This window comes from Pleurodeles waltl, chromosome 9, assembly GCF_031143425.1.
Source record: "Pleurodeles waltl isolate 20211129_DDA chromosome 9, aPleWal1.hap1.20221129, whole genome shotgun sequence".
In the NCBI taxonomy this organism is placed as follows: Eukaryota; Metazoa; Chordata; class Amphibia; order Caudata; family Salamandridae; genus Pleurodeles; species Pleurodeles waltl.
Genome location: NC_090448.1, coordinates 693714204 through 693733521, shown reverse-complemented (window position 1 = coordinate 693733521; position 19318 = coordinate 693714204). Strand labels below are relative to the sequence as shown.

The 19318-nt window shown below is 44.1% G+C and overlaps 1 protein-coding gene across 1 annotated transcript in view; it reads right to left on the bottom strand.

The window, feature by feature from the left end:
- The window catches only part of SCYL1 (SCY1 like pseudokinase 1), a 1332837-nt gene that overhangs the window by 127131 nt on the left and 1186388 nt on the right, over positions 1 to 19318 (bottom strand). Inside the window, exon 16 of the mRNA XM_069207794.1 lies at positions 16028 to 16109. Within this exon, the coding sequence (XP_069063895.1) occupies positions 16028 to 16109 (82 nt within the window). The remainder of the gene's footprint in view (positions 1 to 16027; positions 16110 to 19318) is intronic.

The following is a 19318-nucleotide window of genomic DNA, read 5'->3' as shown; positions in this document are numbered from 1 at the left end:
GCTGGCAGGAACAAATGACTGGTCTCCACTGCAGAACTGATGCATATTCCCCTGGGGGACGCCTGGGGCCAAAATTTGATTTAGATATTGGCTCTGCCCTCATTGCATGCGGTGTACTATATGTGATGAATGTTCCTTGACGTGCACGCTCCCCTCGGGGAGGACTCTGGTCTTGCTCATCCTGCTAGTGTTGAGTGGAACTGTAAATATTTGAACTGCTCAGGATATTAGACAGTGGATGTTTCTATCAACAAACCTGCAAGGCCAACACCAATTATAGAAAATGCCCTACTTATCACAGGGATTGTGGTGGCCACAGAGTGGCGCTGGAGGGGACTCAGGAATGACACGCTGGGACCTGCATGGACGACCGGCCGGCCTTCGTTCCTCCCTCCTGGTGGGTGCCCTGTTGGGACGACATAAACAAGCAGCTCCTCCTCAGTGCCAGACGCAAAACAGCAGGCAGAGGCAGGAGCAGGCAGCAATTACGTCCGCGGAGGAGCAGTCTCGCACTGAAATCCTTGCAGCTATACAAGGCTCCAGGGTGGCTCTTGAGGGGAAAATAGAGACTGTGGCCCTGGAAGTGAATCTTCTTTGGCCAGACCTCAGGAAGGTCTCAGATAAGGTCGCAGCAGCAGAGGGCTCCATCGTGGAGCTACAGACGGAGGTTGCCACCAGGCGCAAACAACTGGTGCAAGTCACCTCAAAATACGGGGCTCTGGATGCAAGGCTTGAAGATTCCAAAGGCAGGTCACAGCAGAATAATGTCCGCCTCCTTGGGATCCTGGAGCATGTGGACGGTGCCTCTACTACGGTCTTCATAGAGCAGTGAATCAGGGATGTGCTGAACCTCGCAGGATTATCCACCATGTTTACAATAGAATGTGCACACAGGGCTCTGGTTGCTCTCTCTAAACCTGGGGATCTCCTCGAGCCATCATTGTTTGGATCCTCAAATACAGAGATCAAGATTGTGTCCTAAAGGCAGCCTAGGAAACCAACAATGCGCTCTTTAAAAATCAAAAGATATATACCTGGATTTACCAACAAAGTACAGAACTCGAGAAAGAGCTTCCTGAAGGAGAAGGCCAAACTCCGTTCCGTAGGTGAGTGATATATGTTGTTGTACTCAGCGCGTCTGTGGGTCATCTCTAGGGGTAGGTCCCACTTCTTTGATCGTCCAATGGATGCTTGGAGATGGCTCGAGAAGTGGGAAAAAGTGCCACCGGGCAAGCAGGGCCCTGGGACTTCCGGATCCTCCCGCTTGCTCCGACCCGGTAGTCCCAACTGGAGACAGCGCAGCATTGGAACAGATGGCTACTTTGCTGAGTCCTACTGGGGGGAGGTACCCCTAGAATCGAAATACAACAGGACGATACGATGGCAGCAGTTCCCCTGGGTCCAAAACGGGCCTTGGATGGACAGATGCAGCGCTGGACTTGGAGGCGGAGCCGGGGCAGGGTGCCAGTTAGTCTTTATTTGAAAGGCTTTGTCTTCTCCCTTTCTTTTTCCATAGGGTATACAACTGTGTTAACTGTATGCTCATTTTGCATAGGGGGGTAGGAGTGGGACTAATTTGGTAGAGTTTGTGGCCAACAATAGCTATAGCTGGTGAGTGCTGGGCCCTTGCAAACTCACTGTATATCCCTATAGGGTGTGGTTCCTGGCTTCTCTGGGCTTGGAATGACTGGCTTTTCTGGGCTTGTACCGTAGCGCAGACACAGCACAAACTATCTATGGGATGGGAGATGCTGCGTTCACTATAGCGGTAGGCTCAGTTATAGGGGGTTTGGGTTTAGGCTCTTAGTCCTGGCAGCGTATATACACATGGATTTACAGTATGTTTTGTTTTTTTGTTATACTGTCTATCCAGGATGGGAAAGGGGGTTGGAGTTATACTCTCCTGTGCATTGTAACCTGCTGTCAGAGTCACCAGATCCTCGGGGTCTGTGCACGTTCCTAACACTTCCACCACAAGACAGCTCCAATACTCTGATTAGATTTTTCACTGAGTCTAAGAGAGTCCAAGTGGGGAAAAGGGGATTAGGAAGGGAACAGCTGGGAAGGAGACCTATAGGAAGCAAAAGGTTAAAAGACACAACATCAAAATTACATCTCATGAAATCAGTACTAGGCTATGACTCTAAGCATCATCATTCTAAAAAAACATGAACAACCTACGAATAGACTTAAAATGACTAGGCTTCAAGATGATTGAATACCTGTGAGGGAATCAGGAGAGGTTAAATAAAACTTTCAAATTCAAGTACTTTCTTTTGCATGAGAATCAGGAAACAATCTGAATAAGTTCTGAACCATCATATGAATCTTTTTTAAGAATACATATCAGGAACACACAACATTACATCTAGAACTCTGACCTTTTTTGTTCTCTCAAAATGTTGGAACATGAATTGAGCACATTGCAGATTTTCACATGGGTAGTAAACACCATAGAAGGATTGTGCACCATGAATAACACAACATAGGTTCAAGGAATAAATCAAGTGACTTGTCAACTCGAGTACTACCAAGTAAATGCCTTAGGATGGTAGCGTACAATGAATAACATGAATGAAGCACGAGGAAAGAATTGCGCGTCTTGCCGATTCGAATGCCACCATGTAACTGCCAAGGAGTGGTAGCGCGCAATGAATAACATGAATTAAGCACGAGGAAAGAATTGCGCGTCTTGCCGATTCGAATGCCACCATGTAACTGCCAAGGAATGGTACCGCACAATGAATAACATGAATTAAACACGAGGAAAAAATTGCGCGTCTTGCCGGTTCGAATGCCACCATGTAACTGCCAAGGGATGGTAGCGTACAATGAATATCAAGAGTTAAATCACTAGAAAGCGAATTGCGCGTCTTGCCGATTCGAATGCCACCATGTAACTGCCAAGGGATGGTAGCGCTCAATGAATAACATGAATTAAGCACGAGGAAAGAATTGCGCGTCTTGCCGATTCGAATGCTACCATGTAACTGCCAAGGAATGGTACCGCACAATGAATAACATGAATTAAACACGAGGAAAGAATTGCGCGTCTTGCCGATTCGAATGCCACCATGTAACTGTCAAGGGATGGTAGCGTACAATGAATATCAAGAGTTAAATCACTAGAAAGCGAAACGTGCGTCTTGCCGATTCGAACGCCACTATGTAACTGTCAAGGAATGGTAGAGCACAATGAATATCAAGGGTTAAATCACTAGAAAGCGAATCACGTGTCTTGCTGATTTGAGTAACAGCATGCAAATGCCACGAAACGTCCAAGCGCACATTCACACGTGCAAGAGTAAATTGTTTGTCATGTAAGAATAAGGCCCAAGAATTCGAGCGTACTCGATAAGGGGGTCGGGACCCAGCTCAACCTCCGTTTTACCACCCTGATTAAGGATCACCAATGTAGTATGAATGGCAGAGGCCTGGAAGATCAAAGTAGGCCACCGGAACAAGAGCTCAGGAAGTTGCTGCTGCTCTGCACCGGGACCTCTGAATAGTGAGCACGTGGAGATGGGCTGGCTCCATTTTATAGAGTCTGGGCCCAGCCCACAACCACACCCAGGCATGCTGAAGGGAAAGCTTCTAGAAGGCCCTGGAAAGGGACCACACCCTGACACACTCTGAAAGCCTGCAGCAATACATTTGTAAATGAACAGTATTTATAGGCCCCTTAAAAATAAGCCTTCAGGATTGAACTCTGCAATGCAAAAGGTTAAACAACAACATATCAGCACAATGCATAAATTATGTTGTCTTGAGAGTGCTGGGTTTTGCATTCTAGTCGCCCGTAGAGCGCGCACTGCCCTGGTGTTGACAGTACTCCCCTCTCCCAGACGCGCTCTAGGGCCTGGTTTGTCTGGATTGAGATGATAAAAGCATCTCACAAGTACTGGAGCATGAATATCAGATGCGGAAACCCATGAGTTACTTTCAGGGCCATAACCTTTCCATGAGATTAAGTACCATAGGTTACACCCTCTCAGTTTAGAATCCAACACTTTCTTGACTTCGTATTCTTCTTCCCCCTGTACTAGAACAGGAGCTGGATGACGGCGGACCTTTTGGACTGCCTTTTTCAAGAGGGAAGTGTGGAACACCGGATGAATCCGTAATGATCTTGGCAATTGCAGTTTATAGGTCACAGGATTGATTTGCTGAAGGACAGTGTAAGGACGTATGAATTTGGGGTTGAACATGTGCTTCTTCTTGAAGTCTATATGTTTTGTGAAAAGCCACCCTGTCACCTGGTTGATACTGCGGTCCCTCACAATGTTTCTTGTCATAATGCTTTTTGTATTTTTGTTTGGCTTTTTCTAAATGCTGTTGAATCAGTTTCTGGGTTTGATGCAAATGTTGAATGGTTTCTGACACAGCTGGAGTAAGAGAACTTTCTTGAGGGATTGTGATGGGCAAGGTGTCAGGATGATAGCCAAACAAACCAAAAAAGGGTGTAACGCCAGTAGAAGTGTGGAATTAGTTATTGTAGGCTAACTTAGCTAACCAGAGCATTGATGTCCAAGAATGAAGTGCTTTTTCAGCGTAAGCACGTAGGTATTGCTTCAAAGTCTGATTTAGTCTGTCCGTTTGACCATCTGTTTGAGGATGGTGGCTAGTAGATAGTGTGGATGTCATTTGGAGTGTTTTACACCATGTCTTCCAGAAATTGGAGGCAAATTGCGACCCCCGATCGGAGAGGATCACTTTTGGCAGTCCATGATAACGAACCACTCTATTCAGTAAAATAGTTGCCAGTTCACTAGAGGTGGGCAATTTCTCACAGGCAATGAAATGTCCATATTTCGTGAGACTATCTACTACTACCAGAATTACTGAATGCTGTTGAACCACTGGCAGACCGGTAATAAAGTCTAAGGAAATGTGCTCCCACAGACGACTTGGGGTTAGGAGTGGGTGTAACAACACTTTTGGTTTTGAATGACTTGTTTTAGTGCGAGCACAGACTTCGCAGTTGTTTACCATTGCTTTTACATCTTTTGTTAGGGTAGGCCACCAAAAATAGCGTTAATTCAAGAGTTTTAGGAGTACGTGGGTGATCTGCCGTAGGTATAACATGCAACCAATGAAACACTATCTTGCAAAGTTTGGTAGTGGCCACGAACAATGAGCGTCAAGAAAGGGTAGTCCTTTGCTTGATTGAACTTTTGGGATCTGCTTGGGCCCATGTCTGCCATTTGTCAACAGTGAGAGAATTGCAGATGTCTTCAAAGAAATCTTCAGTTTTTATGATTCATAGGACCTTGTCAGGAGCAATGATAGCTCTGGAGGTTTGAACTGCAGGCAACGTGGTAGACTCTTGGCGGGACAAGGCGTCAGCTTTGCGATTATCTTTACCAGGCCGGAATGTTACCACAAAATCAAATTCGGCAAAAAACAGCATCCAGCGTAATTGCCGAGAAGTCAAAAGTCTGGCGGAACTCATGAATTGAAGATTGCGATGATCAGTATATACTGTGACACTGTATTTGGCACCCAACAAATGATGTCTCCATTCTTTAAAGGCATCACAAATCTCCAGAAGCTCTTTTTCAGCAATGACAGTTCTGTTCGGCTTCGTTCAACTTCCGAGACATGTAAGCTGCAGGATGAAGTTGACCAGTGTCTTTGTTTTGTTGTGACTAGACTGCTCTTATTGCCACGTCTGAAGCATCAGCTTCCACTATGAAAGGTCGATCCGCATCAGGATGAGTCAAGACTGGGGCAGTGGAGAAAGCTTCCTTCAAAGTTGAAAAGGTTTGGTCAGCTTCTGGGGACCATACAAATTTTTCTTTCTTTCTTAATAGCTTAGTGATTGGAGCCACTGTATGGGAGAAATGATTTATGAACCTCCGGTAGAAATTAGCAAACCCCAGGAAACATTGTACATCAAGAACAGTCTTTGGGGTGGGCCAATCAGATATGGCTTTTACTTTTACTTTTTTTCTGCCATCACCATAACTTGAGGGGTAAGGATAACCCCTAAAAACTCAACTGTGGTAACATGAAACTCACACTTGGTTAGTTTGCAATATAATGGTGCTTTCGAAGGGCTGCAAGAATTTTCTTGACATGTTGGACATGTTAATTTTCATTGTCTGAGTAGATCAAAATGTCATTGATGTAAACTATGGCCAATATGTCGAGGTACTCTCTAAGAACGTCATTCAAGAAAAATTGAAATGCTGCTGGAGTATTACACAGACCAAAAGGCATGATGGTGTATTCGAACAGGCCATATCTTGTCTTGAACACTGTTTTCCATTTGTCACCCTCTCTCATTCTGAACAAATGATAAGCACCTCAAAGGTCAAGCTTTGTGTAGATTTTCGCTTTCTTTACTTGTTCCAGTAAGACCGGAATTAGAGGCAAAGGATATTTATTCTTGATGGTGACTTTGTTCAATCCCCTGTAGTCGATACAAGTTCGAAGCTCTCCATTCGCCTTCGGAACAAAAAACAAAGGAGAAGCTGCGGGAGACTTAGAGGCGCGAATGAAACCATTCTCCAATAATTTATCTAGGTATTTTCGTAAATGTTGATTTTCATGTTCTGACAGGGCACACACACGACAGTTGGGAAGTATCGCACCTGGGACTAGATCAATTTGACAGTCATAAGATCTATGAGGAGGTAAGTTCTCTGCTTCTTTCTCATCGAATACATCTTCGTAAGATGAATACTGTTTGGGCAACTGAACTTCTTTCTCCGCGGCAGTAGCTATGTTGCAAACTTTTGATACTTGAACCTTTTGGAGACATTGTTCTTTACATAGCGCAGATGAGAACACGACCTTTCGTTCTGCCCAATTAATCTCTGGATTGTGATGAGTTAACCATGGCAAGCCAAGGATAATCCCATACTGGTGAGCATGAATCACGTCAAGGATCAGTTTCTCTTTATGTTTCTTTCTTTGATTTTTATCTTCACAAATCACCGACAAGGGGAAAGTATGAAGAGCTACCGGACCTCCAGTCAAGAGTTTTACATCGACTGCCTGGATGATTTCTGCTGTCTTCTTTTCAATACATGGGATCCCCCATGCACAAACCAATTGGGCGTCCACAAAGTGTCCAGTAGCCGCACAATCGACTAGAGCCTTCTTGAGATAGGTCTTTTTCTTAACCTGAACTCTTATTCCCAGTTTGAGATGTCTAGATTGTGAAGGGTCCACGGTGACACCCAAGAGCAACCCTTCTCTGCATCTTGGGTGCTTTAGTTTTCCCGACTCGACTGGTGCATTGGCTGCAACCTTCTGAACTGGACCTCGCTTGCTCTTTGGTTTGATTGGACAATCTTTGGCAAAATGACCCTTCCGCCCACAATAGAGACATTGTCTATTCTTTCTGCGTAGGTCCTGTTCCTCTTTGGTCAAAGGTCTCCTGATGGTTCCAATTTCCATCGGTTCTGGCGTCCTTTCTTTTGGAGTTCTTGAGTCTCTGTTATCATGAACACGCCAGAAATATTTTTCAGTCTTTTTGCGCGTTCCTTTTCGTTCTGTTAATGATGATCAAGCCTCAAGACAAGGTTTAATAATTCTTGACAGTCTGTAGGTTGCGGGTCGATTTGAGCTAAGATATCTTTTAGCTCCTCTTTGAGTCCCTTATAGGGGGGAGGACACCTGCCAAGGTTGTTGTCCTCCCCCCACCAACCAACTGGAGGTTCTGGCAGATCATTTTAACTGTTTGTGTTTTAGGAGGTGGTTTGGTTCGTTTTTATTACAGTGCAAAGTATTATGTGAAACTCTGGAGAGGTAGTGTGAAGACTTCTCCTGCCCACTCAGAGCCAAGTGGGGAGATGCTTGCAGCTGGGGAGGAGTACGCAACGGTCCCTTGATTAAGCAAGTAAATATAGTGACATGAAATGTCAGGGGGCTTGAAGATTATACCACTCGATACAGGGTACACTCATGTCTTCGGCAGCATAAGATACAAATAGCCTGCTTACAGGAAACACAAATGATGGATAACGAATCTCAGAAACACGCCGCCTGAATTCCTGACAGACAGTGCCTATTGTGAGACACTGGCCAAAGCAATAACAAATTACTGGGAAACTAGTTGGGGAACCATGGACACCGCAGGAATCGAATGGGAGGTAATGAAGGTAGTTGTACAGGGGTCATGTATAGGCACCACATGTGGAGTACGTAGAAAACTGGAACGTGATCTCAAGAAGTTGAAGGGGCAACTGGCAGACATACAGCATTACAAATCCTTCACTAGAGAGGCACAAAGAGAAAACGTTCACCTAAGTAGGTAGAAGATGAGGGGGATACTGAATAAATTAACACTTAGTTCTTATCATCAAAGACTGCACAGGGAAGGGACTAAGTAAGGCAGGCTGTTGGCATGGATCCTGAAATGTGAGGTGAATTCACCTCCCCATTTTCCACAATAGAAACCCAGCGGGTGTACTGGTTACCAACCGTAGGGACTTTTTAGATGTGTTGGTTAAACATTTGCAAAAGGTGTCTTGGGCTGGCCCCCTGGCATCCAACAAGGTTATGATGGGTTCTTACAGTGGTTAGAGCTTCCCCAGTTAGATCTCAACACCCAGAGGGAGCTGGAAGACAATATAACTTTAGGGGAGGTGGGTGCAGCTATACCGGCACTAGAAAAATCCAAATCCCCTGGAGAGGGATGGATTACCCATTGAATTCTTCCAGGCATACTCCGCCCTCTTTCTGGAGAAACTCTTAGAGGTGTTTGTGGAGGCCCGTGAGAGGGGCATCTTGCCAGAATAGATGCAGCAGGGTACTGTCTGCCTAATGCTTAAACCCGGGGGTGACCCGAGTGACCCCTTTTCTTATAGACCACTCACGATGTTGAATAGTGATGTCAAAATTCTCTGCAAGGTATTAGCCACCAGACTGCGTGGGGCTGTTCAGGGGTTGGGCCATTAAATCAATGCGGTTTTATACCAGATCGAAGCACAACCTTCAACATGTGTTGTCCGATTCACATCCTTACCATGGACATGGCACAAGAGTTGGCACTAGTATTGTTAGACCTTGAAAAGACTTTTGATGCCGTTGAATAGAGATATCTAATTGCCGTGCTGCAGGGGATGGAGTTTGGCCCCAGGTTGTATGCCTGTGTTTGTTTACTTTACACTGAACACATTGTACGAGTTCAGGTGGGTGGTGAGCTCTCGGATTACTGGGTGCTTAGCAAGAGAACCAGTCAGGGATGTCCTTTCTTGCTACTTCTTTTTGCATTTGTAGTGGAGTAGTTGGCCCTGTTGCTACGTGAAGAGATGGCCATTTGGGGGATTCAGATGGGCCATTCTACCCATATCATCTTTCTCTATGCTGATGACACACTCGTGTACCTTAGATCACCAGATGTTGCCGGAGTTCAGGGTTGTTTCAGGTCTTTGAGTAAACGCATATAAGTCACTTCTTTTCCCCCTGGGCACACTCTGTGGTAGATCCCTGGATGACCTACCGGTGGTGGGCCCTCGTTGAGAGTTAGAGGGCTTTTGGTATTTAAGCATCTGGGTCACTCACACTGCAGCGGCTCATGAGACACTCAACGTGGAGAGGGTTGTGTCAGGCCTGGAACGCTTGGTTTTGTTCTGGAACAGGTTGCCACTGTCTGTGATGGGTAGAGAAGCAGTCACAGGTTGGTGTTCCTACTGTGTTGTTTCTACTTGCTGCAGAACTTGTTGTTTCCATTGACCCCTCAGTTGTTCACTCCACTGGATAGTTTGTTGATTTCACTAGTTTGGGCTGGGCGGCGTAGCAGGGTGGCCTTGTTCACTCTTCAAAAGGGACCTGAAGGAGGAAGGGTTGGCTATTCCAAATATCAGGCTATACTAATACGCAGCATACCTGCATTATGGTGCGAAGTGGCTGGTCGTGACAGACATGTGGAAGAAGCTACTTTTTTACAGAATGCTGGGCACAGATACCCTAGCTAGGATTCTGATGAGAGGTGATCGCTCTGATGGAGCAGTCCCATACCTGGTCTACACTACTGCAATGATATGGGAACAGGTAATCAAGGGGGAACTTCATTGCGCCCCATTTGACAGGGAGCTGCAGCTATGGGACTCAGCCCAATTTTGAGAGCTAGAAGATCATACGTCTTTGTACACCGCACTTATGTAACACCTCATCATCTAAACAATATTGACCCTGCTAGGGGGCGCTGGGTGCAACCACTGTGGTGAGTGAGATGCCTCCTTTCTTCACCTGGCCTGGTCTTGTGAGGGAGTAAAACTGTTCTGGAGGGGGTGGACTCCAAGATTGTAAAGGCCATTGGCCTAGAAAACTGCCTTGACACTGCTGACCTGTCTACTTGGTGTGGTGGTGAGACCCAGAGGGTGCAAGATTCTGCATGAACTGGCACAGTTGGCACTTATGCTGGCCAAACGGAGGATGGCCATAGGATGGATGAGCCCCAAGAGACCTGTGTTTGATCAATGGTTGCAGGACCTCCTGGACTGGGGAGTAGCAGAGGAACAACATATGGGGTTGGCACGTACAGATGAGGAAGCACCAACAGATATGACAGCGTGGGATAAATTGTGAAAGTGCTTTACGAATGATGAGGCCTTGAACTCCGAGAAAAGTACAGATACAGGGGATTGATTGATGGGGTTATTCTATGAGTAGCAATTGCTGTGTTTATTTCAAAATTATTGTATGTCAAGAGTGTATACAATTTGGTTACATCAGTGATTCCCAACCTGTGGTCCGGGGACACCTGGGGGTCCGCAAAGCCTTCTCAGGGGGTCCGCGAGAGCCTAGAAAATTAAAAAATATCATGAAATATTGACAAATTAGGTCCCCAGCTTCCAGTAATGACTCAGGCGGGGGTCCACCGGATTCCCATGATGATTCAGTGGGGGTCCCTGAGTTCCATTAATGTTAAAGTGGGGGTCCACAGAAATCAAAAGGTTGGGAACCACTGGGTTACATTATTAAATTGCTGTCTGACGGGAAGTGATACGTCGCTACTTATGACACATGAATGTTGTCATGTTTTTTTGACTGTGTAAGTATCTCTTCCAAGAAGGAAAGGCATGGGGGATCTCACATGTTCTGCACTGTATGTTTTTGGTTTTACTTACAAAAAAAAACAATAAAAAGAGTTGTTAACCCCCCCCCCCCCCCAAAAAAAAAAAACTAGCAACGACGAAGTCCTAGCTGCATTGCTCAGCTATTACACAAATCTTTACAACTCCTGTTTGGTTGAGAACACTTCAAGTCTAACATCGTATCTTGATGAGATAGCCATGGTTTGGCTTATGAACAGCCAGCAGCAGTTCCTCAAAAAGCTGACTTCCTGTGAGGAGATAGTATAAGCAATTGATTTGCTAGAAGGATCCAAAGCTCCCAATCTGTGAAGAATTACCAGGTTTTTTTTTATAAAACCTTTAAGAACCTCTTGGCCCCTCACACACTCGCCATGTACGTGGAATCTCCTAAGGTGGGGGTACTCCCACCGATGTTGCAGAAAGCAATAATCACTTTAATCCTCAAACTGGGCAAGGACTTGTGGCACTGTGGTTTGTATAGACTCTTATCACTGCTTACTTTTGATAATAAAATACTGGCAAAGGTCAATGCAAATTGCCTCACATTACTTTTAGATCAAATTATTTCCCCTATTCAATTGGGCTTCGTCCCTTACCGCTCCACATCCTTGAATCTGCACACAGTCTTTGCAGTCCTCAATAGAATCAACCTGGATGTCCCTGTTGTCATAGCCCTGCTGGACGAAGAAGAGGCCTTTGATTCTTTGGACTGGCCGTTCCTGCAGGCAACACTAGCCAAGCTGGGTATCCTGTGAGGTTTTACCTCTTTAGTTATGCTTTTATATTCCCAACCTACGGCTCAGATTTGAGCCAATGGCATGCTCACTTCCTCTTTTGCTATTATCATGGGGACACAGCAGGGTTGTCCCCTGCCCCCACTGCTTTTCATAATCGCATTTTCAATTCTATTATCTAGCAGCACAATGTAAATTTGCCCAGATGCGCGTGTCCCCTTTTCCAAACCTGAAAAAGGGTCATGCTGAACCAAGGCCTCTATGCTTGATACTCTCTTTTGGACTCCTTTTTGGTCCCATGGATAAACAAACGCTTTCCACCACCTGCTGAAGGAAGCTCCTCCAGCTGTTAGGGGGAGGATTCCTTAACTTCCCGGCACTTCCACCAGCATATAATAAAAGGATGCCTTTAAATGCAGGAAAAGGTGGTCCAGCGTACACTAATGCAGCATGCTATACGTGCTTTTGGTGACCTCTTCCCACATGGTCATGTCTTTTCCCAAGCTGAGGACGTTTGTTTCGCCAATGCTACCTATAATGGACCATTTTGTCTTTTGATGCCTCTATAGTGCCCCTGAGCACTATTGTCATGATATCCACTGGCCCCAAAGGAGGTTACATCCTTGACACTTGTAGTCATCAACAGCGATGGGGGAAGGCTGTTCTCCAGGCTGTACCATGCCTGAACTGCTCTCCTACCTCCGGGCGATAGGAAACTTCAGGATGCATGGGGGGGCTGAGCTAGGATGTCCCTTGACTGATAAAACCTGGTACGCTTGCTGTGCCCAAATACACAAGCTCATTCATTACAAATTCCTAGGTGCAGCCTATTTGACTCCTAACACCCCGGCATGCCTGGACCCAGCATCCAGGATCCAGCTGTCCTAAATGCCACACTGATGAGGCTGATTTTATACATATCACAGGGGCATACAGCCAAACTGCATCCTTCTGGTGTGATGTCCACTCCCGACTGGCCCTGATGATCGACATGGAGATCGCCCCAGCAGACCCACTAATAGCCTTACCGGGATATGTCCTAGACATACCCAAAAGAGTTCCATAATTCACTGCACTTGCATTACTCCTGGCCAAGTGCAAGATCGCTCTGCACTGGGGGAGTAAACACCAGCCCACCACCAAAGCCTGGTTGAAAAGCAGTAACACTACCAGTGAGCTCTATGCCACCTTCCAACCCCCAACCTCGAGACCAAAGGATATTTGGCAACCTCTCCGAGATTACTTGCAGGCACTGGAGTCCACAGAACAGGATTCTTGATCAAAGGCGTAGACTGTGTAAGGTCAAGTTTATCTCTGGTTTCAGTAACTTCTAGTCCTGGACATTACTTGCTACCTCACCCCTCCCCTTCTCCTGCTATTTGTTTCTCCTTCTTATGTATCTGACTGTATTACAAACATTATACCACCTGCTGTCATTTCTGTCTTCTACAGTACATGGATATGTTGTCCTCAATGTGATGCTCCTTCATTTCTGGGGCTATTGTCTTGTTAATATCATGATAAAATGATGAATAAAGTTTAGGAAAAAAAGTTATTAACTAATATACACGTTTCTTATTCGAGGTCATGTACCAAAATGGAAGCATATACCTACAAGGAGACTGTAGAACCCCGTTGGTGGTTTATTATCCGTACCAGTTTGTCTAAAGGAGATCTGTGGACATTTTTAGCCTCTGATGCAACTGTTCTAGGTGAAACAATGCTAAAAATTGGTACCACAAATTAGGCTTGTCTAAGTGAATTACTTCTCATCTCTCTATGCTGTTACTAATTGTAATCTTGAAAGAGTATTCCCTGTGTTGTTCTTCTGGCGATGCTCAAAATAGAAGAAGTGAGGCTGTTTCTCGATGTAAGGCTGAAAAAGTCTTCCCTGTCTTGTTCTTCTGAAAATGCTCAAAACAGAAGAAGCAATAATATGTTCAATAAGATGTTCAAATCCTCCCACACACAGAGCCCAGATGGTGGACCTGGAAGCAGTTTGGGTTAAAACTGTTTTTATGCTAACTTAAATATTTGTTGAGTGGCCAAATTCATACCTGCCTCATGGCACAGACCTTTATATGTCTCTGCTGTAAAAAAAAAAACAAGCAGCTAATTATTGGAGAGTAGCGTTTTTAGACACTTGTGGCAACTAACAACAGATTACGCTCAGATTACTAGTAAGATTGTCTGCTTCTTACATTATTTTTTGCAATACATTGGACTGACTGTACCACTTCACCGTTGTGGCAAAGGATGAGGGTATGGGACATTTCCATTTATTTGTTACATAGAATTAGGGAAAACTGGATGAAGGTCCTGATAGGGGGTACAAATAACAAAACAAAACCAATACTAGCGAACAGCAGTCTAAAGCAAGGGCACTTTCTCATACCTATGTAGATTACTCTGTATACAGCAACTTTGTCATGCTAGTTAGGGTTAAGAAGGTAATTTTCTCCATCTTCATTGGTGCACTAATTCTGTGGATAATTTATTCTGTCATAATTGTATTCAATTTAACACCCATTAGGATTACAACATCAACTTGATGCACTTTCAAAATACGTTTTCCTTGAACAATTTAATTCTTAATCTCCAGAAATCACAAACAATGGTTTTTGGACCCTAAGGAACATCTGACCCGGCCTCACATTCCACCCCATAATGATGACACACAACATGATGTTCTTCACACACAGCATGAGGTTAACATGATGTTGAAGCTTTTCAAATGGATTTGAATATATTTTTTTTATAAATTGGCAAGCACCATGTTAAAGGTCAGAAGCAAGTGTCCAGGTCCAAAGTTCTTGCTGTACTATTTATTGGTGTTGAATTTGACAGCCTCAAATATCCAGCCAAAGGCTTAAGGCAGATAGTGGACTCATTCCTTTCCCTAAATTAGGCCCTTGATATAGAGAGCCACTGGCTGGACTTAGCATGGATGGTATATGTTATTAGTGGTGTCCTCAAATACTCTTCTGACATAGCATGAATGATGCTCCAAAAGACATATTTAAAACAATAATAAGCAGGGAATTAGCAAATGGTCTGACTTCTACTTATACCTTTATCTCAAACGGTGAATACTTCATTGTATGGATTAAAGGTACTAGAGATTATCCCAAACCCGAAGCTCTCATATTTCTTTGAAGCCTTGGCTTAAATAGCTCATATTACATAAAAGCGTTAAAGCTGACCAAATACACTGTTCGAAGTTTAAAAGTGCATATTTTGGATCATTTTGCTTAGATAGGGTAATGCAATTTTATATGTGCACCAACATTTAATCTTAAATCAGGAGACTTTACATTAATTTTTAAAGTGAGTTATTATTGATGGATAGTATGCAAGTGTTACGTGTAAGCACAACATTTTGTGTACTGTAACTGCCAAGTCAAATCACAAAAGGTTTTGTATTGTTATTGTTCTATCGTACATTCTGACAGCCTAAGGTTTAATTATTGATAGTGAACTATTTTTTAGGTGGATGTTTAGTTCTGACAATATTATTTAATCAAAAATGCTCTGAATCTCTTGTTTTATCTCAAATCGAATAATACTTTCTACAGGTTGTTTTGCTTTTTAAAAACTTTATGAAAGTGAAATACTGATATTTTTAACCGCTATTCTGGTATGTATTCAGTATTGCTCTGGGTAATTCTACCGAAAGATGCGACAAAAAAATGAATGAATTTTAAACATGAACACACTAGCTGAACTGACAAATATTCTACCCTCTGTGCAAACTCTACTGTACAAACTTCTAGATAGGCTCAACAACGCTGCATGTAACAAGAGTTACTCTTTACACAGTACAAACTTTGACATACTACAAACTTTCAGTGATATAGTTTCCGCATGTGTACAAACTTACCATATTGTGCAAATTATCAGTGATGTCCTGGTCTATTCAACAAACTCTCTGATACACCATAATACTCTCTGACTTTCTCAAATCTTAGTAGTTTGGCTTAAACGGTGGATACCTGCATGCAAGCCTGACCTGAATACTAAAGCATGTCTCAAATACCTGGTGATTTTGATAGACTTACTTTCACAACATAATATAAAAAAAAAAGAACATTAAAACATCATATGTGATCTTGTCCCCGGCTAGGAGAGGAACTGGATTGGATTGCAGTGAAACTACAGCACAAAATGTTTAAATGTGACAACACTCAAAAGACGATACCTTTATAATATAACACTGCCTTTGCAAAAGAAAATCTGAATTACCCTGATCAGAATCTAGCGACTCCCAGTTCTCCTCAGTGCCCCAGTCACCAGCAGCATCAGAACCCCATGCGTCATCACCTTTCTAGGAAGAGAAACAGAATCCTCATCAGCAACAAAGCCTGACTGATGATAAATACATCAAAATATATTCAGTTTGATCCAGATATGCAACTTAGAGTGTTATACAAAAAATGGTAACTTTGCAATAGCTACACCAGAGGGCCTCCAAAATGACAAACAGTGGTGGCTCGTGGGATGGAAAAGGGGTGGCACATGGTGGGCATGACGAAAATAATAATAATAATAAAGCAAAAACCTAACCTTTTGCAATGCGCCGAGCCTCGTCGCTCCTCGACTGGACTGCAGGCACAGGCTCCCAACCTTCCCTGTGTCCAATCCAAATGCTGCTTTCATGCTGCTGGTAGCATGAAAGCAGCATTAGGATTGGACAGAGTGCCCAGCCAGGGTGTTCCAAGGCAGAGTTGAAGTCTGTGTCTGCTGTCTCCAACCAGCAATGCAGTGTTGCTGGGTTGAAGAGAGCCCAGTGCGCATGTTTGTTTGGCCGGACCGAGACAGCTAGCCAGACATACATGCGCACTGAGGGGGAGTGCTGTGCATTCCCCCTCATCCCTGTCACAGCCCCATGGCCCCACTCCTATTACTTTAAAAAGATAATAAACGTAGTTTATTATTGCTTTATAGTAATCGTTTTGCAGCTGGTGCTGCTGGCAGGGAGGTGACACTCCTCTGCCTTAGCGGAGGAGCCACCCCATGAGTACACTCATGGAGACTCCATTTTACTTTACTGGACTAAGGAAATGGAAATTACAAGTACCAGATCACCCCTCAGACGTGGCACCCCATTCTTAAAACACAATATCCCACTAGATAAGAGGAAATCCCCTTGAAGGTAGAAGCTCTGGGAGATTATTGCCTAAACGATAAGATTTCAAATGAACCCAACTCTTGTGTCCCGATAGAGGAACACCTCTGTACTGCTACTTCCCACAGAATTCAGCATCCCGAGCAGGCACTTCAAGGAACAATTACTGATTTGTTAGTATTTGGTTTACAGTAAATCAGTGAATCATGCATGTTCTTTTGGAACAGTAAGAGGCATTTAAAAAAAAAATTACAAAATGGAAATTCCTAAATACATTCTTATGAGCATACAGGGGTGCAACCCTGGGGTGGCAGAAGAGTTTAAAGACTCATCTTTCTGCTACCATTCTTGGTCAAGGTCGTAGAGAAAACCATCAACAGGTGCCTTTGAATACATATCTTAATTACCATCAACTCCTCGGCAACACTCAGGCTAGTTTCAGACCCACCCACACTACAGAAATTGCCCTGATTGCTGCCACAGATGTCGTCCACATGACTCTGAATGGAGGAGGCACGGTGTTCCTTATACTTCTGGACCTCTCCGCTGTCTTTGACATGGTCTCCCACACTATCCTCATCCAACACCTACATGACATTGGAATCCAATGACACGCACTTGGATGGATCTACTCCTTCCTGACTGGAAGGATCCAGTCAGTCATCCTGGTACCGTACACCATGGACACCCTCAACCTCATCTGTGGAGTTCCACAAGGATCCTCCCTGTGCCTGCCCCTTTTCAACAGATGCATGATCCCCCAGCCACTCATCATCTGCTCTCACTGGATCAAAGTGCTCTCCTAAGCCAATGACACACATTCTCGCCCTCATGGTCAAGTCACCCAGTACCTGGATCAAGTGCAATGTCTGTGTGACTGAAAGCTAACTGTATAAATCCGAATTCTAAAAAGAACAAAATAGTGATCTTCTGGAAGAACACTTGCAGTGGGAATCCACCTATGGCCAACAGAGGTAGGCCTGACACCCACCCCCACAACAAGAACCTCGGGATCGTCATCAACAGCAAACTCAGCATGATACCACCCCTCCCCACGTGTAATGCTATTTGTATCTAATTACCTCTGTATCTTGACCACTGAGTTTGTGCTTAGCTTAGCTTCAAACACCCTCATATTGATAGTGCAGGTATTTTTCTGCGCACAACTTATGCAACATGTTTTTCGCTCCTCTCGCTCTTTCTCACCAAGAAAGGGACTTAACATGGAGGAGTGGGGGGGAGATAAGGATGTAGCAGCAAATGTTTTTAGTATGGCAGGGAACAGTTCTGTGTTGGGAGCCCACCTTGGGATGTGGTCAATCTCTAAAGGTGCTCTTTCAACACTGACCTGGTACAGCCAGCATTTGATGAGCAATTTACTGTACGGGGAAGGGAGTTTCTAGAATTCTCCTCTCCAGCTTGTTTAAAGTATATAAGAGGAAAGCTTGACAACCGGGGCTAGACAGAACTCATTTCTAGGAGGTGACGCCTTGCTTGGATCCAATTGTGAGTAGTTCTCTCTTTTCGCGGTTGTTTGGGTTCACGACTTGAAGCTGGCAAAGTGATGATGTCTATGTCAAGCACCATGGTGATGCATTTTTAATTCTTATTTTTATCTTTGCATTGTGCAGGAATATATAATCAATATATATAGATATACTATCCATGGTTGAAGTAGTGTATTGTCTTTGTTTCTATAATCATTATTATTCTAGTACTGTGATTATTTTTAGGAGTGCACTTGTGTTGCTGCATTGGACATAAACATTCACATTATTCTTTCCCTGTATGAACCTTTTGGAAATGCCATAATAAATCTATGACTCAGGCTAAGAGTGCCGAATTCTTGGCATTCCTTTAATTTTGTCTTCTCTCAGTCTGAAGCAGGCAAAACACCAAGTCAATGCTGTCAACACCTCATCCTTAAATACCTTGAAGATGCTAAGGAATATTTTCAAATTGCTCCCAATCAGCACCTGGAAAACACGCCCTTGTCACACTCAAACAGGACTACGGGAACACCCTCTATGCCAGGATCAACAAAAAACTCACCAGGAGGCAGCAGACCATTCAGAACTCTAATGATGATTCACAAAAGGCACATCTTCAAGAAAGAAAAGGTTTCTTACCTTTGGTAACAATCTTTCTAGCGGATATTCTATCCACCTGCAGATCTCTCACCTGTTGAATATCTATAGGGTCAGACTGGATCTGGAAATATTCCTAGCTCTCTTGTGCCAGTAGAGGGTGCGGGGAAGGAATGCCATGGTGATGGTCACAGGAGCACTAAAGCTCCAAGCCTGGTGCACTAACGTCAGTTCCTTTTTTTCTGTGTCCTCTGGCTCGGAATTTGAGCTCTCCCCTACACTTGTCAGCATTCCCTCAGAGATTTGTTTTAATTTTTTTCT